Source organism: Mobula hypostoma, chromosome 13, assembly GCF_963921235.1.
Source record: "Mobula hypostoma chromosome 13, sMobHyp1.1, whole genome shotgun sequence".
NCBI classification, from domain to species: Eukaryota; Metazoa; Chordata; class Chondrichthyes; order Myliobatiformes; family Myliobatidae; genus Mobula; species Mobula hypostoma.
The window spans coordinates 1,169,877-1,196,615 of NC_086109.1; the positions used below are offsets into that span (position 1 = coordinate 1,169,877).

A 26,739-nucleotide genomic window follows, 5' to 3' on the forward strand; every position below is an offset into this window, starting at 1 on the left:
TGGATGTGTGGGGGGTCATGTATCAGTGACTGTGTGTGTGTGGGGGGGGTCAATGTGACTCAGTGACTGTGTGTGTGGGGGGGTCAGTGTGACTCAGTGAATGTGTGTGTGTGTGGGGGGGTCAGTTGCACAGTGACTGTGTGTGGGGGAGTCAGGTCAGTGATGTGTTGGGGGGTCAGTGTGACTCAGTGTGTGTGTGGGGGGGTCAGTGTGACTCAGTGACTGTGTGAATGTGTGTGTGGGGGGGGTCAGTGTGACTCAGTGATGTGTGTGTGTGGGGGGGTCAGTGTGACTCAGTGACTGTGTGTGTGTGGGGGGGTGTCAGTGTGACTCAGTGACTGTGTGTGTGGGGGGGTCACTGTGACTCAGTGACTGTGTGTGTGTGTGGGGGGGTCAGTGTGACTCAGTGACTGTGTGTGTGTGTGGGGGGGTCAGTGTGACTCAGTGACTGTGTGTGTGTGTGGGGGGGGTCAGTGTGACTCAGTGACTGTGTGTGTGTGTGGGGGGGTCAGTGTGACTCAGTGACTGTGTGTGTGTGGGGGGGTCAGTGTGACTCAGTGACTGTGTGTGTGGGGGGGGTCAGTGTGACTCAGTGACTGTGTGTGTGGGGGGTCATGTGACTCAGTGATTGTGTGTGGGGGGGGTCAGTGTGACCAGTGACTGTGTGGGGGGGGTCAGGTGTGTGGGGGGGTCAGTGTGACTCAGTGATGTGTGTGTGTGACAGTGATGTGTGTTGGGGGGGTCATGTGAGTGTGACTCAGTGACTGTGTGTGTGTGTGGGGGGGTCAGTGTGACCAGTGACTGGGGGGGTAGTGACAGTGTGTGTGTTGTGGGGGGGGTCAGTGTGACTCAGTGATGTGTGTGTGTGGGGGGGGGGTCAGTGTCATGTGACTCAGTGACTGTGTGTGTGTGTGGGGGGGTCAGTGTGATTCAGTGACTGTGTGTGTGTGTGTGGGGGGGGTCAGTGTGACTCAGTGAATGTGTGTGTGTGTGGGGGGGTCAGTGTGACTCAGTGACTGTGTGTGTGTGGGGGGGTCAGTGTGACTCAGTGACTGTGTGTGTGTGGGGGGGTCAGTGTGATTAGTGACTGTGTGTGTGGGGGGGGGTCAGTGTGACTCAGTGACTCAGTGTGTGTGTGTGGGGGGGGTCAGTGTGACTCAGTGACTGTGTGTGTGTGGGGGGGGTCAGTGTGACTCAGTGACTGTGTGTGTGGGGGGGGTCAGTGTGACTCAGTGACTGTTTGTGTGTGGGGGGGTCAGTGTGACTCAGTGACTGTGTGTGTGTGTGGGGGGGGTCAGTGTGACTCAGTGAATGTGTGTGTGTGTGGGGGGGTCAGTGTGACACAGTGACTGTGTGTGTGTGGGGGGGTCAGTGTGACTCAGTGACTGTGTGTGTGTGTGGGGGGGTTCAGTGTGACTCAGTGACTGTGTGTGTGTGTGGGGGGGGTCAGTGTGACTGAGTGACTGTGTGTGTGTGGGGGGGGTCAGTGTGACTCAGTGACTGTGTGTGTGTGGGGGGTCAGTGTGACTCAGTGACTGTGTGTGTGGGGGGGGGTCAGTGTGACACAGTGACTGTGTGTGTGTGTGGGGGGCATGTGGGCTGGTCACAGTGTGACTCAGTGACTGTGTGTGTGTGTGGGGGGGTCAGTGTGACTCAGTGACTGTGTGTGTGTGTGGGGGGGTCAGTGTGACTCAGTGACTGTGTGTGTGGGGGGGGGTCAGTGTGACTCAGTGACTGTGTGTGTGTGTGGGGGGGTCAGTGTGACTCAGTGACTGTGTGTGTGTGTGTGGGGGGGTCAGTGTGACTCAGTGACTGTGTGTGTGTGGGGGGGTCAGTGTGACTCAGTGACTGTGTGTGGGGGGGTCAGTGTGACTCAGTGACTGTGTGAATGTGTGTGGGGGGGGTCAGTGTGACTCAGTGACTCTGTGTGTGTGGGGGGGGTCAGTGTGACTCAGTGACTGTGTGTTTGGGGGGGGTCAGTGTGACTCAGTGACTGTGTGTGTGTGGGGGGGGTCAGTGTGACTCAGTGACTGTGTGTGTGTGGGGGGGGTCAGTGTGACTCAGTGACTGTGTGTGTGTGTGGGGGGGTCAGTGTGACTTAGTGACTGTGTGTGTGTGTGGGGGGGGTCAGTGTGACTGAGTGACTGTGTGTGTGTGGGGGGGGTCAGTGTGACTCAGTGACTGTGTGTGTGTGGGGGGTCAGTGTGACACAGTGACTGTGTGTGTGTGGGGGGGTCAGTGTGACTCAGTGACTGTGTGTGTGGGGGGGGTCACTGTGACTCTGACTGTGTGTGTGGGGGGGGTCAGTGACTCAGTGTGTGTGTGTGGGGGGGGGTCAGTGTGACTCAGTGAATGTGTGTGTGTGGAGGGGGGTCAGTGTGTCTCAGTGACTGTGTGTATGTGTGGGGGGGGGTCAGTGTGACTCAGTGACTGTGTGTGTGTGGGTGGTCACTGTGACTCAGTGAATGTGTGTGTGTGTGGGGGGTCAGTGTGACTCAGTGACTGTGTGTGGGGGGTCAGTGTGACTCAGTGACTGTGTGTGTGTGTGGGGGGGTCAGTGTGACTCAGTGACTGTGTGTGGGGGGTCAGTGTGACTCAGTGACTATGTGTGTGGGGGGGTCAGTGTGACTCAGTGACTGTGTGTGTGGGGGGGTCACTGTGATTCAGTGAGTGTGTGTGTGTGGGGGGGGGGTCAATGTGACTCAGTGACTGTGTGTGTGGGGGGGTCAGTGTGACACAGTGACAGTGTGTGTGTGTGGGGGGTTCTGTGTGACACAGTGACTGTGTATGTGTGGGGAGGGGGTCACTGTGACTCAGTGACTGTGTGTGTGTGGGGGGGTGTCAGTGTGACTCAGTGACTGTGTGTGTGTGTGGGGGGGGTCACTGTGACTCAGTGACTGTGTGTGTGGGGGGGGGGTCAGTGTGACTCAGTGACTGTGTGTGTGTGTGGGGGGGTCACTGTGACTCAGTGACTGTGTGTGTGGGGGGTGTCAGTGTGACTCAGTGACTGTGTGTGTGTGGGGGGGGGTCAGTGTGACACAGTGACTGTGTGTGTGTGGGGGGGGGGTCAGTGTGACTCAGTGACTGTGTGTGTGTGGGGGGTCAGTGTGACTCAGTGACTGTGTGTGTGTGGGGGGTCAGTCTGACTCAGTGACTGTGTGTGTGGGGGGGGTCAATGTGACTCAGTGACTGTGTGTGTGTGTGGGGGTGTCAGTGTGGCTCAGTGACTGTGTGTGTGTGTGGGGGGGTCAGTGTGACTGAGTGACTGTGTGTGTGTGGGGGGGGTCAGTGTGACTCAGTGACTGTGTGTGGGGGGTCAGTGTGACTCAGTGACTGTGTGTGTGGGGGGGGTCAATGTGACTCAGTGACTGTGTGTTTGGGGGGGGTCAGTGTGACTCAGTGACTGTGTGTGTGCGGGGGGTTCTGTGTGACACAGTGTGTATGTGTGGGGAGGGGGTCACTGTGACTCAGTGACTGTGTGTGTGTGTGGGGGGTGTCAGTGTGACTCAGTGACAGTGTGTGTGTGGGGGGGTCACTGTGACTCAGTGACTGTGTGTGTGGGGGGGGGTCAGTGTGACTCAGTGACTGTGTGTGTGTGTGGGGGGTCAGTGTGACACAGTGACTGTGTGTGGGGGGGGTCAGTGTGACTATGTGACTGAGTGTGTGGGGGGGTCAGTGTGACTCAGTGACTGTGTGTGTGTGTGGGGGGGTCAGTGTGACTCAGTGACTGTGTGTGTGTGGGGGGGTCAGTGTGACTCAGTGACTGTGTGTGTGGGGGGGGTCAGTGTGACTCAGTGACTGGGTGTGTGGGGGAGTCAGTGTGACTCAGTGACTGTGTGTGTGCGTGTGGGGGTCAGTGTGACTCAGTGACTGTGTGTGTGTGGGGGGGGTCAGTGTGACTCAGTGTGTGTGTGTGTGTGGGAGGGTCAGTGTGACTCAGTGACTGTGTGTGTGTGGGCGTGTCAGTGTGACTCAGTGTGTGTATGTGTGTGTGTGTGTGTGGGGGGGTCAGTGTGACTCAGTGACTGTGTGTGTGTGGAGGGGGTCAGTGTGACTCAGTGTGTGTGTGTGTGTGTGTGTGTGTGGGGGGGGGGTCAGTGTGACTCAGTGACTGTGTGTGTGGGGGAGGGTCAGTGTGACTCAGTGACTGTGTGTGTGTGGGGGGGGATCAGTGTGACTCAGTGACTGTGTGTGTTTGGGGGTGTCAGTGTGACTCAGTGTGTGTATGTGTGTGTGTGTGTGGGGGGTCAGTGTGACTCAGTGACTGTGTGTGTGTGGAGGGGGTCAGTGTGGAGGGGGTCAGTGTGACTCAGTGTGTGTGTGTGTGTGTGTGTGTGTGGGGGGGGGGTCAGTGTGACTCAGTGACTGTGTGTGTGTGTCGGGGGGTCAGTGTGACTCAGTGCCTGTGTGTGTGGGGGGGGGTCAGTGTGACTCAGTGACTGTGTGTGTGTTGGGGGGGGATCAGTGTGACTCAGTGACTGTGTGTGTGTGGGGGGGGGATCAGGTTGACTCAGTGACAGTGTGTGTGTGGGGGGGGGGATCAGGTTGACTCAGTGACAGTGTGTGTGTGGGGGGTCTGTGTGACTCATTGACTGTGTGTGTGTGGGGGGGGTTCAGTGTGACTCAGTGACTGTGTGTGTGGGGTGGGTCAGTGTGACTCACTGACAGTGTGTGTGGGGGGGGTCAGTGTGACTCAGTGACTGTGTGTGTGGGGGGGTCAGTGTGACAGTGACTGTGTGGGGGTGTCAGTGTGACTTAGTGACTGTATGGGGGGGTCAGGTTGACACAGTGACTGTGTCGGGGGGGGGGTCAGTGTGACTCAGTGACTATAGTGTTACTCTATACTGCAGTGCCTGGATGTGTGGACATGTCTGACAAATTGCTCAATGTTCTGCGACTGTGAAGTTTATGGTCAATTGTGCCACGTTTCTGAATTTTGTCCCAGACTCACTGGAGGTCTTTTCTCACAACCGTCCCACTTCCCTGAGGTACTGTTTCTGCCATTACCCTGTTGTTCTCCTGATCGTGCCTCCTGTCAAACTGACGGTCCTCTCTTCGCACCACATTTGCATAAATAGTCTCTGATCCTTCTGGGTCTGTGGAACAGAGCAGTGAGTTGACAGGGTCTGTACTTTCAACTTGTTCCCCATCTATCCCATGTAACCCGTCTTTCCATTAACCCTTCCACACTCTACCCCAGCTGACACATCACTCCATCAACCCTTCCGCACTCTACCGTCGCTAACCCCCTCTCCATCAATCCTTCCCCTCTCTACCCCAGCTTACACATCACTCCATCAACCCTTACCCAGTGTACCTCAGCTAACCCCTCACTGCATCAACACTTACCCAGTGTACCTAATGGCACGCTGGCCTTTATAAGAAGGACAGTTGAGTATAAGAGCAAAGAGGTCCTTCTGCAGCTGTACAGGGCCCAGGTGAGACCACACCTGGAGTACTGTGTGCAGTTTTGGCCTCGAAATTTGAGGAAGGACATTCTTGCTATTGAGGGAGTGCAGCGTAGGTTCACAAGGTTAATTCCCGGGATGGTGGGACTGTCATATGTTGAAAGATTGGAGTGACTGGGCTTGTATACTCTGGAATTTAGAAGGCTGAGAGGGGATCTTATTGAAACATATAAGATTATTAAGGGATTGGACCCGCTGGAGGCAGGAAGCAGGAAGCATATTCCCGCTGATGGGTGAGTCCAGACCCAGAGGCCACAGTTTAAGAATACGGGGTAGGCCATTTAGAACAGAGTTCAGGAAAAACTTTTTCACCCTGAGAGTGGTGGATATGTGGAATGCTCTGCCCCAGAAGGCTGTGGAGGCCAAGTCTCTGGATGCTTTCAAGAAAGAGATGGATAGAGCTCTTAAAGATAGCGGAATCAAAGGTTATGGGAATAAGGCAGGAACTGGATACTGATTGTGGATGATCAGCCATGATCACAGTGAATGGCAGTGCTGGCTCGACGGGCCGAATGGCCTACGCTTGCACCTATTGTCTATTAACCCTTCCTTCCATCAGTCCTTCCCCACTCTACCCCTGCTAAACCCTCTTTGCATTCCTATTTCCCCAGTCCTCCCCTTCCACACCCTCCAGAGTCATTGTCCGATGTACTTGCCTTCAGTGTTTGAAGACCCTTCCCTCCCTGCTGCTCTCCTTCTGCATTTGACGATGAGAATCACAACGAGGGGGGAGATCAGGATGACCCCCAGAACAAGCAGTCCGATCGTCAGGGCTATTTTCTGAAGCCCAGATCCTGTTGCTGTTGTTTTTGTTGTCGTTGTTGTTGGCGGTTTTGCTGCTGTTGTATCGGGTGCTGCACCAGGGGAAGAGAGAAGATCCCATCATTAATACCATGAAATGAATGGGTCCCCTTCATCCCACCTCAGGCTGCAGAAAATTCCCGTTTACATCAACACCATACCTCTGATCACCCTGAGATAACTACACCCTGCCTCTTCCCATGTAATCCCTCCCACATCCCCCCCACACACTCTCCTCGAAACAAACCCCACACTCGCTCCTCTTCCCTCACAGTCCCTCCTCACCCCTCACGCAATCTCTCCTCTCCCCTCACACACCCCCTCCACTCCCCTCACACACTCCCTCTTCTCCCCTCACAGACTCCCTCTTCTCCCCTCAAACACTCCCTCCTCTCCCCTCACACACTCCCTTTTCTCCCCTCACACACTCCCTCCTCTCCCCTCACACACTCCTTCTTCTCCCCTCACACACTCCCTCCTCTCCCCTCACACACTCCCTCTTCTCCCCTCACACACTCCCTCCTCTCCCCTCACACACTCCCTTTTCTCCCCTCACACACTCCCTCCTCTCCCCTCACACACTCCTTCTTCTCCCATCACACACTCCCTCCTCTCCCCTCACACACTCCCTCTTCTCCCCTCACACACTCCCTCCTATCCCCTCTCCCCTCACACACTCCATCCTCTCCCCTCACACACTCCCTCCTCTCCCCTCACACACTCCCTCCTCTCCCCTCACACACCCCCTCCACTCCCCTCACACACTCCCTCCTCTCCCCTCACACACTCCCTCTTCTCCCATCACACACTCCCTCCTCTCCCCTCACACACTCCCTCTTCTCCCCTCACACACTCCCTCCACTCCCCTCTCCCCTCACACACTCCCTCCACTCCCCTCTCGCCTCACACACTCCCTCCTCTCCCCTCACCCCTCACACACTCTGTCCTCTCCCCTCACACACTCCCTCCACTCCCCTCTCCCCTCACACACTCCCTCTTCTCCCCTCACTGACTCCCTCCTCTCACCTCACACACCCCCTCCACTCCACTCACACACTCCCTCCTCTCCCCTCACACACTCAGTCCTCTCCCCTCACACACTCCCTCTTCTCCCCTCACACACTCCCTCCACTCCCCTCTCCCCTCACACACTCTGTCCTCTCCCCTCACACACCCCCTCTTCTCCCCTCACACACTCCCTCTTCTCCCCTTACACACTCCCTCTTCTCCCCTCATCACACACAAACTCCCTCCGCCTCCCTCACACACTCCCTCCTCACCCCTCACACACTCCTTCCACTCCCCTCACACACCCCCTCCTCTCCCCTCACCCAATCTCTCCACTCCCCTATCCCCTCACACACTCCCTCCTCTCCCCTCACAGACTCCCTCTTCTCCCCTCACACACTCCCTCTTCTCCCGTCACACACTCCCTCCTCTCCCCTCACACACTCCCTCCTCTCCTCCCACACACACTCCCTCCTCCTCCCTCACACACTCCCTCCTCTCCTCCCTCAGACACTCATTCCTCTCCCCTCTCCCCTCACACACTCCCTCCTCTCCCCTCACACACTTCCTCCTCCTCCCTCACACACTCCTTCCTCTCCCCTCACACACTCCCCCTCTCCCCTCACACACTCCCTCCTCTCCCCTCATACATTCCCTCCTCCACCTCACACACTCCCTCCTCTCCCCACACAGTCCATCCTCTCCTCCCTCAAACACTCCCTCCTCTCCCCTCACACACTCCCTCCACTCCCCTCTTGCCTCACACACTCCCTCCTCTCCACTCACACACTCCCTCCACTCCCCTCTTCCCTCACACACTCCCTCCTCTCCCCGCGCAGACTCCCTCCTCTCCCCTCACACACTCCCTCCTCTCCCCTCACACATTCCCTCCTCTCCCCTCACACACTCTCTCCTCTCCCAACACACACTCCCTCCTCTCCTCCATCACACACTCTCTCCTCTCCCCATGCAGACTCCCTCCTCTCCTCTCACATCTCCCTCCACTCCTCTCTCACCTCACACACCCCCTCCTCTCCCCTCTCAGACTCCCTCTTCTCCCCTCACACACTCCCTCCTCTCCCCTTACACACTCCCTCCTCTCCCCTCATCACACACAAACTCTCTCCGCCTCCCTCACACACTCCCTCCTCACCCCTCACACACCCCCTCCTCTCCCCTCACACACTCCCTACTCTCCCCTCACACACTCCCTCCAATCCCCTCTCCCCTCACACACTCCGTCCTCTCCCCTCACAGACTCCCTCTTCTCCACTCACACCCTCCTCTCCCCTCACACACCCCCTCCTCTCCCCTCACCCACTCTCTCCACTCCCCTCTCCCCTCACACACTCCCTCCTCTCCCCTCACAGACTCCCTCTTCTCCCCTCACACACTCCCTCTTCTCCCCTTACACACTCCCTCTTCTCCCTTCATCACACACAAACTCCCTCCGCCTCCCTCACACACTCCCTCCTCACCCCTCACACACTCCCTCCACTCCCCTCACACACCCCCTCCTCCCCCCTCACCCACTCTCTCCACTCCCCTCTCCCCTCACACACTCCCTCCTCTCCCCTCACAGACTCTGTCTTCTCCCCTCACACACCCCCTCTTCTCCCCTCACCCACTCTCTCCACTCCCCTCTCCCCTCACACACTCCCTCCTCTCCCCTCACAGACTCTGTCTTCTCCCCTCACACACCCCCTCTTCTCCCCTCACCCACTCTCTCCACTCCCCTCTCCCCTCACACACTCCCTCCTCTCCCCTCACAGACTCCCTCTTCTCCCCTCACACACTCCCTCTTCTCCCCTTACACACTCCCTCTTCTCCCTTCATCACACACAAACTCCCTCCGCCTCCCTCACACACTCCCTCCTCACCCCTCACACACTCCCTCCACTCCCCTCACACACCCCCTCCTCCCCCCTCACCCACTCTCTCCACTCCCCTCTCCCCTCACACACTCCCTCCTCTCCCCTCACAGACTCTGTCTTCTCCCCTCACACACCCCCTCTTCTCCCCTCACACACTCCCTCCTCTCCCCTCACACACTCCCTCCACTCCCCTCACACACTCCCTCCTCTCCTCCCTCACACACTCCCTCCTCCTCCCTCACACACTCCCTTCTCTCCTCCCTCAGACACTCATTCCTCTCCCCTCTCCCCTCACACACTCTCTCCTCTCCCCTCACACACTCCCTCCTCCTCCCTCACACACTCCCTCCTCACCCCTCACACACTCCCCCTCTCCCCTCACACACTCCCTCCTCTCCCCTCATACATTCCCTCCTCCCCCTCACACACTCCCTCCTTTCCTCCCTCACACACTCCCTTCTCTTCCCTCACACACACCCTCTTCTCCCCTCACACACTCCCTGCTCTCCCCTCATCACACACAAACTCCCTCCGCCTCCCTCACACACTCCCTCCTCTCCCCTCACACAATCCCTCCTATCCCCTCACACACTCCCTCCACTCCCCTCACACACTCCCTCCTCTCCCCTCACCCACTCCCTCCTCCTCCTCGCTCACACACTCCCTCCTCTCCTCCCTCAGACACTCCTTCCTCTCCCCTCTCCCCTCACACACTCCCTCCTCTCCCTTCACACACTCCCTCCTCCTCCCTCACACACTCCCTCCTCTTCCCTCACACACACCCTCCTCTCCCCTCACACACTCCCTCCTCCTCCCTCACACACTCCCTCCTCTCCCCTCACTCACTCCCCCTCTCCCCTCACACACTCCCTCCTCTCCTCCCTCACACACTCCCTCCTCTCCTCCCTCACACACTCCTTCCTCTCCCCTCTCCCACTCCCTCCTCTCCCCTCACACACTCCCTCCTCCTCCCTCACATACTCCCTTCTCTCCCCTCACTCGCTCCCCTTCTCCCCTCACACTCCCTCCTCTCCCCTCACACATTCCCTCCTTCCCCCTCACACACTCCCTGCTCTCCCCTCACACAGTCTCTCCTCTCCCCATGCAGACTCCTTCCTCTCCTCTCACACAATCCCTCCTCTTCCCACACCCACTCCCTCCTCTCCTCCCTCACACACTCCCTCCTCTCCTCCCTCACACACTCCTTCCTCTCCCCTCTCCCCTCACACACTCCCTCCTCCTCCCTCAGATACTCCCTTCTCTCCCCTCACACGCTCCCCTTCTCCCCTCACACTCCCTCCTCTCCCTTCACACATTCCCTCCTCCTCCTCACACACTCCCTCCTCTCCCCACACACACTCCCTCCTCCTCCCTCACACACTCCCTGCTCTCCCCTCACACAATCCCTCCTCTCCCCTCACACACTCCCTCCACTCCCCTCACACACTCCCTCCTCTCCTCCCTCACACACTCCCTCCTCCGCCCTCACACACTCCCTCCTCTCCTCCCTCAGACAGTCACTCCTCTCCCCTCTCCCCTCACACACTCCCTCCTCTCCCCTCGCACACTCCCTCCTCTCCCCTCACTCACTCGCTCCTTCTCCCTCACACACTCCCTCCTCCTCTCTCACACACTCCCTCTTCTCCTCCCTCACACACTCTCTCCTCTCCCCATGCAGACTCCCTCCTCTCCCCTCACACACTCCTTCTTCTCCTCCCTCACACACTCCCTCCTCCTCCCTCACACACTCCCTCCTCTCCCCTCACACACTCCCTCCTCCTCCCTCACATACTCCCTTCTCTCCCCTCGCTCCCCTTCTCCCCTCACACTCCCTCCTCTCCCTTCACACATTCCCTCCTCTCCCTCACACACTCCCTCCTCTCCCCACACACTCCCTCCTCTCATCCCTCAAACACTCCCTCCTCTCCCCTCACACACTCCCTCCTTCTCCCTCACACTCCCTCCTCCTCTCTCACACACACTCCCTCCTCTTCCCACGCAGGCTCCCTCCTCTCCCCTCACACACTCCCTCCTTCTCCCTCACACTCTCCCTCCTCCTCTCTCACACACACTCCCTCCCCTTCCCACGCAGGCTCCCTCCTCTCCCCTCACACACTCCCTCCTCTCCACTCACACACTCCCTCCTCTCCCCTCACACATTCCCTCCTTCTCCCTCACACACTCTCTCCTCTCCCCATGCAGACTCCCTCCTCTCCTCTCACATCTCCCTTCACTCCCCTCTCCCCTCACACACCCCCTCCTCTCCCCTCACAGACTCCCTCTTCTCCCCTCACACACTCCCTCTTCTCCCCTTACACACTCCCTCCTCTCCCCTCATCACACACAAACTCCCTCCACCTCCCTCACACACTCCCTCCTCACCCCTCACACACTCCCTCCACTCCCCTCACACACCCCCTCCTCTCCCCTCACCCACTCCCTCCACTCCCCTCTCCCCTCACACACTCCCTCCTCTCCCCTCACACACTCCCTCTTCTCCCCTCACACACTCCCTCTTCTCCCCTCACACACTCCCCCTCTCCCCTCACACACTCCCTCCTCTCCCCCATACATTCCCTCCTCCACCTCACACACTCCCTCCTCTCCCCACACAGTCCCTCCTCTCCTCCCTCAAACACTCCCTCCTCTCCACTCACACACTCCCTCCTCTCCCCACGCAGACTTCCTCCTCTCCCCTCACACACTCCCTCCTCTCCCCTCACACAATCCCTCCTCTCCCCTCACACACTCTCTCCTCTCCCCACACACACTCCCTCCTCTCCTCCATCACACACTCTCTCTCCTCCCCATGCAGACTCCCTCCTCTCCTCTCACATCTCCCTCCACTCCTCTCTCACCTCACACGCCTCCTCCTCTCCCCTCTCAGACTCCCTCTTCTCCCCTCACACACTCCCTCTTCTCCCCTAACACACTCCCTCCTCTCCCCTCATCACACACAAACTCCCTCCGCCTCCCTCACACACTCCCTCCTCACCCCTCACACACTCCCTCCTCACCCCTCACACACCCCCTCCTCTCCCCTCACACACTCCCTACTCTCCCCTCACACACTCCCTCCACTCCCCTCTCCCCTCACACACTCCGTCCTCTCCCCTCACAGACTCCCTCTTCTCCCCTCACACACTTCCTCCTCTCCCCTCACACACCCCCTCCTCTCCCCTCACACACTCCTCCCCTCAAACACTCCCTCCACTCCCCTCCCACACCCCCTCCTCTCCCCTCACACACTCCCTCCACTCCCCTCTCCCCTCACACACTCCGTCCTCTCCCCTCACAGACTCCCTCTTCTCCCCTCACACACTCCCTCTTCTCCCCTCACACACTCCCCCTCTCCCCTCACACACTCCCTCCTCTCCCCTCACACACTCCCTCCTCACCCCTCACACACTCCCTCCTCCTCCCTCACACACTCCTTCCTCTCCCCTCACACACTCCCCCTCTCCCCTCACACACTCCCTCCTCTCCCCTCATACATTCCCTCCTCCCCCTCACACACTCCCTCTTCTCCCCTCACACACTCCCTCCTCTCCCCTCATCACACACAAACTCCCTCCGCCTCCCTCACACACTCCCTCCTCTCCCCTCACACAATCCCTCCTATCCCCTCACACACTCCCTCCACTCCCCGCACACACTCCCTCCTCCTCCTCGCTCACACACTCCCTCCTCTCCTCCCTCAGACACTCCTTCCTCTCCCCTCTCCCCTCACACACTCCCTCCTCGCCCCTCACACACTCCCTCCTCCTCCCTCACACACTCCCTTCTCTTCCCTCACACACACCCTCCTCTCCCCTCACACACTGCCTCCTCCTCCCTCACACACTCCCTCGTCTCCCCTCACTCACTCCCCCTCTCCCCTCACACACTCCCTCCTCTCCTCCCTCACACACTCCCTCCTCTCCTCCCTCACACACTCCTTCCTCTCCCCTCTCCCACTCCCTCCTCTCCCCTCACAGACTCCCTCCTCCTCCCTCACATACTCCCTTCTCTCCCCTCACTCGCTCCCCTTCTCCCCTCACACTCCCTCCTCTCCCTTCACACATTCCCTCCTCCCCCTCACACACTCCCTCCTCTCCCCACACACTCCCTCCTCTCTCCTCACACACTCCCTCCTCTCCCCTCACACATTCCCTCCTTCTCCCTCACACACTCCCTGCTCTCCCCTCACACAGTCTCTCCTCTCCCCATGCAGACTCCTTCCTCTTCTCTCACACAATCCCTCCTCTTCCCACACCCACTCCCTCCTCTCCTCCCTCACACACTCCCTCTTCTCCTCCCTCACACACTCCTTCCTCTCCCCTCTCCCCTCACACACTCCCTCCTCCTCCCTCAGATACTCCCTTCTCTCCCCTCACACGCTCCCCTTCTCCCCTCACACTCCCTCCTCTCCCTTCACACATTCCCTCCTCCTCCTCACACACTCCCTCCTCTCCCCACACACTCCCTCCTCCTCCCTCACACACTCCCTGCTCTCCCCTCACACAATCCCTCCTCTCCCCTCACACACTCCCACCACTCCCCTCACACACTCCCTCCTCTCCTCCCTCACACACTCCCTCCTCCGCCCTCACACACTCCCTCCTCTCCTCCCTCAGACAGTCACTCCTCTCCCCTCTCCCCTCACACACTCCCTCCTCTCCCCTCACACACTCCCTCCTCCTCCCTCGCACACTCCCTCCTCTCCCCTCACTCACTCGCTCCTTCTCCCTCACACACTCCCTCCTCCTCTCTCACACACTCCCTCTTCTCCTCCCTCACACACTCTCTCCTCTCCCCATGCAGACTCCCTCCTCTCCCCTCACACACTCCCTCCTCCCCTCCCTCACACACTCCCTCCTCCTCCCTCACATACTCCCTTCTCTCCCCTCACTTGCTCCCCTTCTCCCCTCACACTCCCTCCTCTCCCTTCACACATTCCCTCCTCTCCCTCACACACTCCCTCCTCTCCCCACACACTCCCTCCTCTCATCCCTCAAACACTCCCTCCTCTCCCCTCACACACTCCCTCCTTCTCCCTCACACTCTCCCTCCTCCTCTCTCACACACACTCCCTCCTCTTCCCACGCAGGCTCCCTCCTCTCCCCTCACACACTCCCTCCTCTCCCCTCACACATTCCCTCCTTCTCCCTCACACACTCCCTGCTCTCCCCTCACACAGTCTCTCCTCTCCCCATGCAGACTCCTTCCTCTCCTCTCACACAATCCCTCCTCTTCCCACACCCACTCCCTCCTCTCCTCCCTCACACACTCTCTCCTCTCCCCACACACTCCCTCCTCTCATCCCTCAAACACTCCCTCCTCTCCCTTCACACACTCCCTCCTTCTCCCTCACACTCTCCCTCCTCCTCTCTCACACACACTCCCTCCTCTTCCCACGCAGGCTCCCTCCTCTCCCCTCACACACTCCCTCCTCTCCCCTCACACATTCCCTCCTTCTCCCTCACACACTCCCTGCTCTCCCCTCACACAGTCTCTCCTCTCCCCATGCAGACTCCTTCCTCTCCTCTCACACAATCCCTCCTCTTCCCACACCCACTCCCTCCTCTCCTCCCTCACACACTCTCTCCTCTCCCCACACACTCCCTCCTCTCATCCCTCAAACACTCCCTCCTCTCCCCTCACACACTCCCTCCTTCTCCCTCACACTCTCCCTCCTCCTCTCTCACACACACTCCCTCCTCTTCCCACGCAGGCTCCCTCCTCTCCCCTCACACACTCCCTCCTCTCCCCTCACACATTCCCTCCTTCTCCCTCACACTCTCCCTGCTCTCCCCTCACACAGTCTCTCCTCTCCCCATGCAGACTCCCTCCTCTCCTCTCACATCTCCCTTCACTCCCCTCTCCCCTCACACACCCCCTCCTCTCCCCTCACAGACTCCCTCTTCTCCCCTCACACACTCCCTCTTCTCCCCTTACACACTCCCTCCTCTCTCCCATCACACACAAACTCCCTCCGCCTCCCTCACACACTCCCTCCTCACCCCTCACACAGTCCCTCTTCTCCCCTCACACACTCCCTCCTCTCCCCTCACACACTCCCTCCACTCCCCTCACACACTCCCTCCTCTCCTCCCTCAGACACTCCTTCCTCTCCCCTCTCCCCTCACACTCCCTCCTCTCCCCTCACACACTCCCTCCTCCTCCCTCACACACTCCCTTCTCTTCCCTCACACACACCCTCTTCTCCCCTCACACACTCCCTGCTCCTCCCTCACACACTCCCTCCTCTCCCCTCACACACTCACCCTCTCCCCTCAGACACTCCCTCCACTCCCCTCTTCCCTCACACACTCCCTCCTCTCCCCTCACACACTCCCTTCACTCCCCTCTTCCCTCACACACTCCCTCCTCTCCCCACGCAGACTCCCTCCTCTCCCCTCACACACTCCCTCCACTCCCCTCACACACTCACTCCTCCTCCCTCACACACTCCCTTCTCTTCCCTCACACACACCCTCCTCTCCCCTCACACACTCCCTCCTCCTCCCTCACACACTCCCTCCTCCCCCTCACACACTCCCCCTCTCCCCTCACACACTCCCTCCTCTCCCCTCACACACTCCCTCCTCCCCCCACACACTCCCTCCTCTCCCCACACACTCCCTCCTCTCCTCCCTCAAACACTCCCTCCTCTCCCCTCACACACTCCCTCCTTCTCCCTCACACACTCCCTCCTCCTCTCTCACACACTCCCTCCTCTCCTCCCTCACACACTCTCTCCTCTCCCCATGCAGACTCCCTCCTCTCCTCTCACACACTCCCTCCTCTTCCCACACACACTCCCTCCTCTCCTCCCTCACACACTCCCTCCTCTCCTCCCTCACACACTCCCTCCTCTCCCCTCACACACTCCCTCCTCCTCCCTCACATACTCCCTTCTCTCCCCTCACACGCTCCCCTTCTCCCCTCACACTCCCTCCTCTCCCTTCACACATTCCCTCCTCCCCCTCACACACTCCCTCCTCTCCTCCCTCAAACACTCCCTCCTCTCCCCTCACACACTCCCTCCTTCTCCCTCACACACTCCCTCCTCCTCTCTCACACACTCCCTCCTCTCCTCCCTCACACACTCTCTCCTCTCCCCATGCAGACTCCCTCCTCTCCTCTCACACACTCCCTCCTCTTCCCTCACACACTCCCTCCTCTCCTCCCTCACACACTCCTTCCTCTCCCCTCTCCCCTCACACTCCCTCCTCTCCCTTCACACATTCCCTCCTCCCCCTCACACACTCCCTCCTCTCGCCACACACTCCCTCCTCCTCCCTCACACACTCCCTCCTCTCCCCTCACACATTCCCTCCTCCTGGGATATTTCTGTTCGCGTCCAAGATATCCTGAAGTAGGAGGGTGAGGAGCCAGAGGTCGAGGTACGTATAGGTACCAATGATATAGGTAGGAAAAAAGAAGAGGTCCTGAAAAGAGATTATCGGGAGTTAGGAAGGGAGTTGAGAAAAAGGACTGCAAAGGTAGTAATCTCGGGATTACTGCCTGTGCCACGCCACAGTGAGAGTAGGAATGAGATGAGGTGGAGGATAAATGCGTGGCTGAGGGATTGGAGCAGGGGGGCAGGGATTCAAGTTTTTGGATCATTGGGACCTCTTTAGGCGCAGGCGTGACCTGTACAAAAAGGACGGGTTACACTTGAATCCTAGGGGGACCAATATCCTGGCAGGGAGGTTTGCAAGGGCCACTGAGGTGATTTTAAACTAGAATGGTTGGGGAGTGGGAATCAAATTAAAGAGACTAGGCGAGAGGAGGTTAGTTCACGACAGGGGGATGGGAAGCAGTGCAGAGAGACAGAGGGGTGTAAAATGAGGGTAGAAGGAAAAAGTAGTAAGGTGAAAAGTAAAAGTGGCAGGCTGGCAAATCCAGGGCAAAAATCAAAAAGGGCCACTTTTCAACATAATTGTATAAGGGCTAAGAGTGTTGTTAAAAGCGAGCCTGAAGGCTTTGGGTGTCAATGCAAGGAGCATTCGTAACAAGGTGCATGAATTGAAAGTGCAGATTGGTATTAATGATTATGATATAGTTGGGATCACAGAGACATGGCTCCAGGGTGACCAAGGATGGGAGCTCAACGTTCAGGGATATTCAATATTCAGGAGGGATAGACATGAAAGAAAAGGAGGTGGGGTGGCGTTGCTGGTTAAAGAGGAGATTAACACAATAGAAAGGAAGGACATTAGCCGGGAAGATGTGGAATCGATATGGGTAGAGCTGCATAGCACTAAGGGGCAGGAAACACTGGTGGGAGTTGTGTACAGGCCACCTAACAGTAGTAGTGAGGTCGGGGATGGTATTAAACAGGAAATTAGAAATGTGTGCAATAAAGGAACAGCAGTTGTAATGGGAGACTTCAATTTACATATAGATCGGGTGAACCAAATTGGTAAGGGTGCTGAGGAAGAGGATTTCTTGGAATGTATGCGGGATGGTTTTTTGAACCAACATGTAGAGGAACCAACTAGAGAGCAGGCTATTCTAGACTGGGTATTGAACAATGAGGAAGGGTTAATTAGCAATCTTGTCATGAGAGGCCCCTTGGGTAAGAGTGACCATAATATGGTGGAATTCTTCATTAAGATGGAGAGTGACGTAGTTAATTCAGAAACAAAGGTTCTGAACTTAAAGAAGGGTAACTTTGAAGGTATGAGACGTGAATTAGCTAAGGTAGACTGGCAAATGATACTTAAAGGGTTGACAGTGGATATGCAATGGCAAGCATTTAAAGGTTGCATGGATGAACTACAACAATTGTTCATCCCAGTTTGGCAAAAGAATAAATCAAGGAAGGTAGTGCACCCGTGGCTGACAAGGGAAATTAGGGATAGTATCAATTCCAAAGAAGCAGCATACAAATTAGCCAGAGAAAGTGGCTCACCTGAGGACTGGGAGAAATTCAGAGTTCAGCAGAGGAGGACAAAGGGCTTAATTAGGAAAGGGTAAAAAGATTATGAGAGAAAACTGGCAGGGAACATAAAAACTGACTGTAAAAGCTTTTATAGATATATGAAAAGAAGAAGATTGGTTAAGACAAATGTAGGACCCTACAGACAGAAACAGGTGAATTGATTATGGGGAGCAAGGACATGGCAGACCAATTGAATAACTACTTTGGTTCTGTCTTCACTAAGGAGGACATAAATAATCTTCCGGAAATAGTAGGGGACAGAAGGACTACTGAGATGGAAGAACTGAGCGAAATACATGTTAGTAGGGAAGTGGTGTTAGGTAAATTGAAGGGATTAAGGGCAGATAAATCCCCAGGGTCAGATGGTCTGCATCCCAGAGTGCTTAAGGAAGTAGCCCAAGAAATAGTGGATGCATTAGTGATAATTTTTCAAAACTCTTTAGATTCTGTACCAGTTCCTGAGGATTGGAGGGTGGCTAATGTAACCCCACTTTTTATAAAAGGAGGGAGAGAGAAACCAGGGAATTATAGACCGGTTAGCCTGACATCGGTGGTTGGGAAAATGTTACAGTCAGTTATCAGAGATGTGATAACAGCACATTGGGAAAGCAGTGAAATCATCGGACAAAGTCAGCATGGATTTGTGAAAGGAAAATCATGTCTGACGAATCTCATAGAATTTTTTGAGGATGTAACTAGTAGAGTGGATAGGGGAGAACCAGTGGATGTGGTATATTTGGATTTTCAAAAGGCTTTTGACAAGGTCCCACACAGGAGATTAGTGTGCAAACTTAAAGCATACGGTATTGGGGATAAGGTATTGATGTGGATAGAGAATTGGTGGGCAGACAGGAAGCAAAGAGTGGGAATAAACGGGACCTTTTCAGAATGGCAGGTGGTGACTAGTGGGGTACCGCAAGGCTCAGTGCTGGGACCCCAGTTGTTTACAATATATATTAATGACTTAGATGAGGGAATTAAATGCAGCATCTCCAAGTTTGCAAATGACGCGAAACTGGGTGGCAGTGTTAGCTGTGAGGAGATGCTAAGAGGATGCAGGGTGACTTGGATAGGTTAGGTGAGTGGGCAAATTAATGGCAGATGGCAATTTAATGTGGATAAATGTGACGTTATCCACTTTGGTGGCAAAAACAGGAAAACAGATTATTATCTGAATGGTGGCCGATTAGGAAAAGGGGAGGTGCAACGAGACCTGGGTGTCATTATACACCAGTCATTGAAAGTGGGCATGCAGGTACAGCAGGCGGTGAAAAAGGTGAATGGTATGCTGGCATTTATAGCGAGAGGATTCGAGTACAGGAGCAGGGAGGAACTACTGCAGTTGTACAAGGCCTTGGTGAGACCACACCTGGAGTATTGTGTAACACACATCAAAGTTGCTGGTAAACGCAGCAGGCCAGGCAGCATCTATTGGAAGAGTTTCAGTCAACGTTTCAGAACGTCGACTGCACCTCTTCCAATAGATGCTGCCTGGCCTGCTGCGTTTACCAGCAACTTTGATGTGTGTTGCTTGAATTTCCAGCATCTGCAGAATTCCTGTTGTTACGTCTGGAGTATTGTGTGCAGTTTTGGTCCCCTGATTTGAGGAAAGACATTCTTGCTATAGAGGGAGTACAAAGAAGATTCACCAGATTGTTTCCTGGGATGGCAGGACTTTCATATGATGAAAGACTGGATGAACTAGGCTTATACTCGTTGGAATTTAGAAGATTGAGGGGGGATCTTATTGAAACGTATAAAATCCTAGAGGGATTGGACAGGCTAGATGCAGGAAGATTGTTCCCGATGTTGGGGAAATCCAGAACGAGGGGTCACAGTTTGAGGATAAAGGGGAAGCCTTTTAGGACCGAGATTAGGAAAAACTTCTTCACACAGAGAGTGGTGAATCTGTGGAATTCTCTGCCACAGGAAACAGTTGAGGCCAGTTCATTGGCTATATTTAAGAGGGAGTTAGATATAGCCCTTGTGGCTAAAGGGATCGGGGGTATGGAGGGAAGGCTGGTACAGGGTTCTGAGTTGGATGATCAGCCATGATCGTACTGAAGGGCGGTGCAGGCTCGAAGGGCCGAATGGCCTACTCCTGCACCTATTTTCTATGTTTCTATGTTTGCTTCCCCCTCACACACTCCCTCCTCTCCCCTCTCACACTCTCCCCTCACCCCACACTCTCTCCCCTCACCCCACACACTCTCCCCTCTCCCCACACACTCTCCCCTCACCCCACACACCCTCCCCCCTCACCCCACACACTTTCCCCTGACCACACGCACTCTCTCCCCTCACTCCACACCCTCTCCCCTCACCCCTCTCCCCACACCCCACACTCTCCCTCCTCTTCATAAGTGACAATCTTCAGACTGTTCGGTAATGAATTCCATCTGCCATTTCTCATCCTATCGATTTCCCGTTATACCCCACAGGTCAGATTTCTCAGTAATCTGACAATGGTTCCACCACAATCTCCAGATCAGTACATTTCTCCTCATGGCCCCCCAACAGGAACATTAACAGTGTTGCTCTCTCTACATCTGCCGCCTCTCGTTTATATCTCTTGTGATGAGAGAGGGTTACAAAGAGTACACATAGATTAAGATGTTAACTGTCCTGTGCTGGCACCAGTGGGATCAACAGTTGATCTGCCACCTGTCTTCAGGAGAAAGGGAGATAAATAAGACAATGGAGCAGCATTTGGAAATGTTAATGAAGAGACGAGAGAGTTTAACGGAAGGAGACACCGGTCTGAGTATTTGTCAAGACCGGCTCCTCTTTGAACCCTGAACTGTTTGAAGTGTCATGGGCAGGTGATATCCCAGCAGGGGAATAAAAAGGGACAGGTTCGCTAAGGTTGGACACACACGGCACCCCAAGGTACGAAACCCTGGAAGCGGTGCGCCTCCCACAAGTCGGTGGGAATCTTTGGAGGGCTGGTCGCGGGCCCAAGCCGTAGACGCACAGGGTGGAAAGGTACGATCGGCGGGAACTTGGTGTGTGTCCGCCCTTGCCTGGGTGCCAGGTTCACTGCAGAGGAATGATCGTATCTGAAACGGAGGAGTCACAGTCAGTGACCTCAGAAGACATTACAAAAGGGCTCGCCCGAAAGCTGACTGCGAAGAACATCGAAGGTCTGTGTGGAAGCCGTTTTGAATATTCATTTGCTTTCGCTCTCTCTCTCCTTCCTCCCCCCCCATCCACCGGCACGGCAGTGATTACTGTGAACTGAACTGAACTCAATTGAACTGAACTTTGCGTCACTTTGAAACTGGTCATTTATCCCTAGACAACGATAGAGCTTGATTGATCCTGTTATCCTAGTTCTGTGTACATGTGTGTTTATCATTGCTGAACTGTTGCATTTATTATCCTTTTGATTAGAGTACAGTGTTGCTTATTTCTTTAATAAAACTTTCTTAGTTCCAGTAATCCAGACTCCAACTGAGTGATCCATTTCTGCTGGTTTGGCAACCCAGTTACGGGGTACGTAACATAAGTGGGGGCTCGTCCGGGATTTTGAATGCTAAATTTGGGGCGGAGTAAATTGATTGGGTTAAAATTCCCGAAAGAAGAAAAAGGCAAACAGCAGAAATGGAGGTTGAGGAATTTATAAAGGCGCTGACCTTGGAGGCATTAGAGGATGCCAGGAAAACAAAATTGGCAGCTGTGGCCAAACAGTTGAATCTCGTTAAGGGGAAGTCGACAATGAGGAGAGAGGAGATACACAGAGCTATCGTAGAGCACTATGTATCTAAAGGTGTGTTTCCCCAAGGGGAGCTGGAGGTGGTGTCTATTGAAAAACCTGCTGGAGACGCAGTACAGGTGCAGCTTGAAAAACTGAGACTCGAGCAGGAGTTCCGGGTACGGCAGCTAGAACACGAAGAGAAAGAGAGGCAATGGGAGTGAGAAGAGAAAGAGAAACAGTTAGAAAGGCAGGAGAGAGAGAGATAGTTACAAGGGTAAGAGAGAGAGAAACAGTTGGAGTGAGAAGAAAGGCAGTTGGAGCGAGAGGAGAAACAGAGGGAAAGGGAATTTGAGCTGGAGAAGTTAAAGATAAGGGCAGAGCAGGGGCCCATGCCGAACCAAGGTGGAGGGTTCCGGGCGACCCAGGAGGTTAGGCTGGTTCCCCCATTTGACAATACCGATGTGGATCGGTACTTTCTCCATTTCGAAAAAGTTGCTACAAGTCAGGACTGGCCGAGGGATAAGTGGGCTGTTTTGCTTCAGAGTGTACTTAAAGGAAAAGCCCAACAAGCTTACTCAGCTTTGTCCGCGGAAGATGCCCAGAGGTATGAGGTGGTGAAAGAGACCATCCTCAGGATTTATGAGTTGGTCCCGGAGGCATACCGGCAGAGGTTCTGGAATGCGAGGAAGCCGTGGGACCGCATGTATTTAGAGTTTGCCCGTGAGATGCAGACATATTGTGAGCGTTGGTGTGCCTCAAAGGGGGTAGATGGGGATTATGACAGACTGCTACAGCTGATCCTGATTGAGCAGTTTAAAGGTTGTGTCCCTGAAGGTATGAGACCCTACCTAGATGAGAAAGAGGCAGCCACGTTAGCCGCAACTGCTAAATTAGCGGATGAGTACGTGTTGACGCATAAAATGAAGTTTGTTCCGAGTCAAGGCTACCAGAAGGGTAGTCAGGACGGCGGGGAGAGTCTGCCAGAAAAGTCAGTAAGTAAGCCGGGGACTAGTGAGAAGGATAAGGTAGACCGGGAGCAGTCTGGTAGGAAGTCTCCTGGGGTCGTCTGTTATAATTGTGGGAAAGTCGGACACTTTGCGTCCAGGTGCTTTGCCCCAAAGAAGGAGACGGGAAAAGGAAAAACGGCGATTTTTACTGGCTGTATCGAGCTGGTAAACGAACCGCTAGGAGAGGACAGGTCTGCCAAAGTTCAGGAAGGGCGCGAGAAGTTTATCTCGGCCGGATTGGTGTCGGTGAAGGAGGGGTTAAACCCAGTTCCAGTGCGGATCTGGAGAGACACGGGAGCGTGTCAATCATTGATATTGAAGAGTGTATTAGAGTTTAGCTCAGAGACCCAGATTGGGGAGGTCAAGGTAAAAGGTATTGGGGAAGGGACAGAGGCCGTCCCTTTGCACCAGATACACTTAAAAAGCAACCTGGTCTCTGGACTAGTCACGATCGGGGTGAGGTCCAAATTACCGATGAAAGGTGTGGAAGTCTTACTCGGTAATGACCTCACGGGGGGAATTGTGTTCCCAGCCGTGAGATTGACAAGTCAGCCTGCCAGCATTGAGACCCCGCCCATGGACTCGCAGGTTTATCCCGTTCGCGCAGTAACTCGGCGGATGTCGAGGAAGGCTTCAGAGGCTGATATAAAGTTAGCTGAGACATTTCTGCCAGCCTTGTACGAGGAGGGGGTAGAAAGTGAAAAGAAGGAACGTAATGAAACAGGAGGAAGTGGGGAAATTAAGGTAGATTTATCATTAGAAAAGAAGGACTTTATACAGGCACAGGAGTGAGACGAGGAAACAGCTCGCTGCGAAACAGAGTTAGGAAGAGAGCCAGTAGGCTATGGTGTGAAGGGGGAGGTGCTAAGGAAGGAAGGGAGACCAAGTACCGCAGATGAGGAATGGAGGATGGTGCCAAAAATCTCTGGGGATGAGATTTTTAACCTGGCCCACAAGATACCCCTCGGTGGACATTTTGAGGTGCTGAAGGAAACAGTCGGCGGAATCATGAAAGAGGTTTACTGGCTGCACCCGAGGAAGGATGTTATTGATTATGGCAGACGCGAACTGAGACGGTCACAGGCTTTTGATATGCTAACGAACCTAGTCGGTATTAGCGCGGAAATCAATGAAGCTATGGTCCCCCTGATAAAAAAGAACATTTTGAAAAGATGAGTATGGTATCAACCAGATGGGAGAAGGCTATTGTTTTGGCCAGCTCTGCTGATAAGGTCTCTCCCTTTATCCCCGAACAAAGTGACTTTTTAGGAGAATTAATTAAATGGCTCGCACACGTGTGTTTGATTGTCCTGAGGCGATGCAAAGAACTGGGACGTTGGGTGGTGTTTGTCACGCTAGGTTAGCCTAATGAACAACAGCCCTATGGAATGAGTAATTCAGTGACGAAAGGGCTGACGAACACAGAGGTGTGTATTGGCAATGTAATACGGCTGTCTGAAGCCAGCTTGATAGTGAACCTTGAAAAAAATGAGTTTGGCCACACGAAGGTCACTTATCTGGGAATTGTGGTGACACAGGGGCAGCTGGCAGCGATGCAAGCTAAGGTGCGGGCTATCTCTGACATCCCAACCCCGACAGACAAGAGGGCCCTCAGAAGGCTCTTGGAGATGGTGGGGTACTGTAGGAAGTTTTGCAATAACTTTGCGGGTACTACCCCTCCCCCTCTTACTAAGCCCTTGCGAAAGAAAACTAAGTCGGGATGGGACGACCCTTGTTATCTTGGTCCGGGACAAAACCCAGTGAGAGGTGACACTGATCACAATTCATCAGTGTTTTCGGCCAATATGAAGTGGCTAAATTGGAGCCTGGTTTAGGGGATTATTAAAAATTACACATATAAAAGGAACGGAAAATGTGATTGCTGACTGTCTGTCAAGGTGTTGACAACTTAAAATTCTCTGTATTAGCCAAATAGCTGATGAAGATGTATATTTGTGTGTATCTAATAATGTATTCATGTTTGTAATTTTTACCCCGGTAAAAATCCTTAAAGGAGAGGGGTGTGACGAGAGAGGGTTACAAAAAGTACACATAGACTAAGATGTTAACTGTCCTGTGCTGGCACCAGTGGGATCAACAGTTGATCTGCCACCTGTCTTCAGGAGAAAGAGAGATAAGGAAGACAATGGAGCAGCATTTGGAAATGTTCATGAAGAGACGAGAGAGTTTAACGGAAGGAGAACTGAGAACTGAGTATTTGTCAAGATCGGCTCCTTTTTGAACCCTGAACTGTTCGAAGTGTGATGGACAGGCGATACCCCAGCAGGGGGATAAAAAGGGACAGGTTCGCTAAGGCAGGACACACACGACACCACGAGGTAACGAGACCCTGGAAGCGGTGCGTCTCCCACAAGTCGGTGGGAATTTTTGAAGGGCTGGTCGCGGGACCAAGCCGTCGACGCACAGGGTGGAAAGGTACGATCGGCGGGAACCTGGTATGTGTCCGCCCTTGCCTGGGTGCCAGGTTCACTGCAGAGGAACGACCGTATCTGAAAAGGAGGGGTCACAGTCGGTGACCTCAGAAGACATTACAAAAGGGCTCGCCCGAAAGCTGACTGCGAAGAATATCGAAGGTCTGTGTGGAAGCCGTTTTGAATATTCATTCGCTTTCGTTCTCTCTCTCCTTCCGCGCCCCCCCCCCCCCCGTCCACCGCCACGGCAGTGATTACTGTGAACTGAACTGAACTCAATTAAACTGAACTTTGCGTCACTTTGAAACTGGTCATTTACCCCTAGACGACGATTAGAGCTTGATTGATCCTGTTATCCTAGTTCTGTGTACATGTGTGTTTATCACTGCTGAACTGTTGCATTTATTATCCTTTTGATTAGAGTACTGTGTTGCTTGTTTTTTTAATAAAACTTTCTTAGTTCCAGTAATCCAGACTCCAACTGAGTGATCCATTTCTGCTGGTTTGGCAACCCAGTTACGGGGTACGTAACACTCTCTTTCTGTTCTAAATGTTCCTCTCGATGCTCTCTTCCTTTGTCCCTTTAAACTCAGCACTCCCCATTCCTGTTCCATCTCAGCACACCGGGAATCTGGATTCTGCCCCCTTGAAACTCACCAGGAGCCCGTTTCTCACTCCCTAAGGACTCTGCTCTCCACCCCCTTAAACACAACGGGACATACCCCACCTGCCGCATTCCTCTGATTCTATCCCTCACATTCAATGGGTTAGAACTTGGAGCGGAATAGCCAGACTGGTTCAAACTGAGAGGAAGGTGACAATAACTCAGATAACTATGAGTTACTACAGTGGTGTGCGGAAGAGCATCTCTGAGCACACAGCACATCGAACCTCGAAGTGAGCGGGCTACTGCAGCAGAGAACAACACCCCATTCAACTCCTGTACCTAATAATGTGGCCACAGACTGTACGTGCATTGGGAAATGCCAAGGAATATGTGGGACAGTGTGGCCCAGTGGCCCAGGGCTTGTGGACGGGCTACAGCAGTAGAAGAACACAAACACACACTCATATGTACCTAATAAAGTGGACACGCCGTTAATTCTCTAATATTGAGAGGCCAATTGTATAATCCCCTCAATGTAATCACCCCTTTTCTATTCTTAAGTTTACATATGTAGCCTCACTGTCCATTCTCCCTGGGACATTGCTAAGATGTTTGCCCTGATTAATATCATTTATTTATTTAAGATGCAATGCAGAATAGGCCCTTCCAGCTCCTAGAGCCGTGCTGTCCAGCTGTCCCCCAATTTAATCCCAGCCTGATCATGGGACAATTTACGATGACCAACTAACCTACCAACGTTTTTGGACTGTGGGAGGGAACTGGAGCACCCGGAGGAAACCCATACGGTCACAGGGAGAACACGGAAGCTGCTTACAGGCGGCAGTGGATTGAAACCTGAACCTTGTTCCTGTAAGAACTGTAACGTACCAGCCCCATGTTCCTGTCCATGCCT

General features: G+C 54.6%; 1 protein-coding gene across 1 annotated transcript in view; it reads right to left on the reverse strand.

The window, feature by feature from the left end:
- Positions 1-4,947: 4,947 nt before the first annotated feature.
- LOC134355847 (uncharacterized) overlaps positions 4,948-26,739 on the reverse strand; it is a 55,419-nt gene continuing 33,627 nt past the window's right edge. Inside the window, exons 3-4 of the mRNA XM_063066351.1 lie at positions 6,125-6,322; positions 4,948-5,096 (exon numbers count right to left, since the gene is read on the reverse strand). Coding sequence (XP_062922421.1) covers positions 4,948-5,096; positions 6,125-6,322 — 347 coding nt within the window. The remainder of the gene's footprint in view (positions 5,097-6,124; positions 6,323-26,739) is intronic.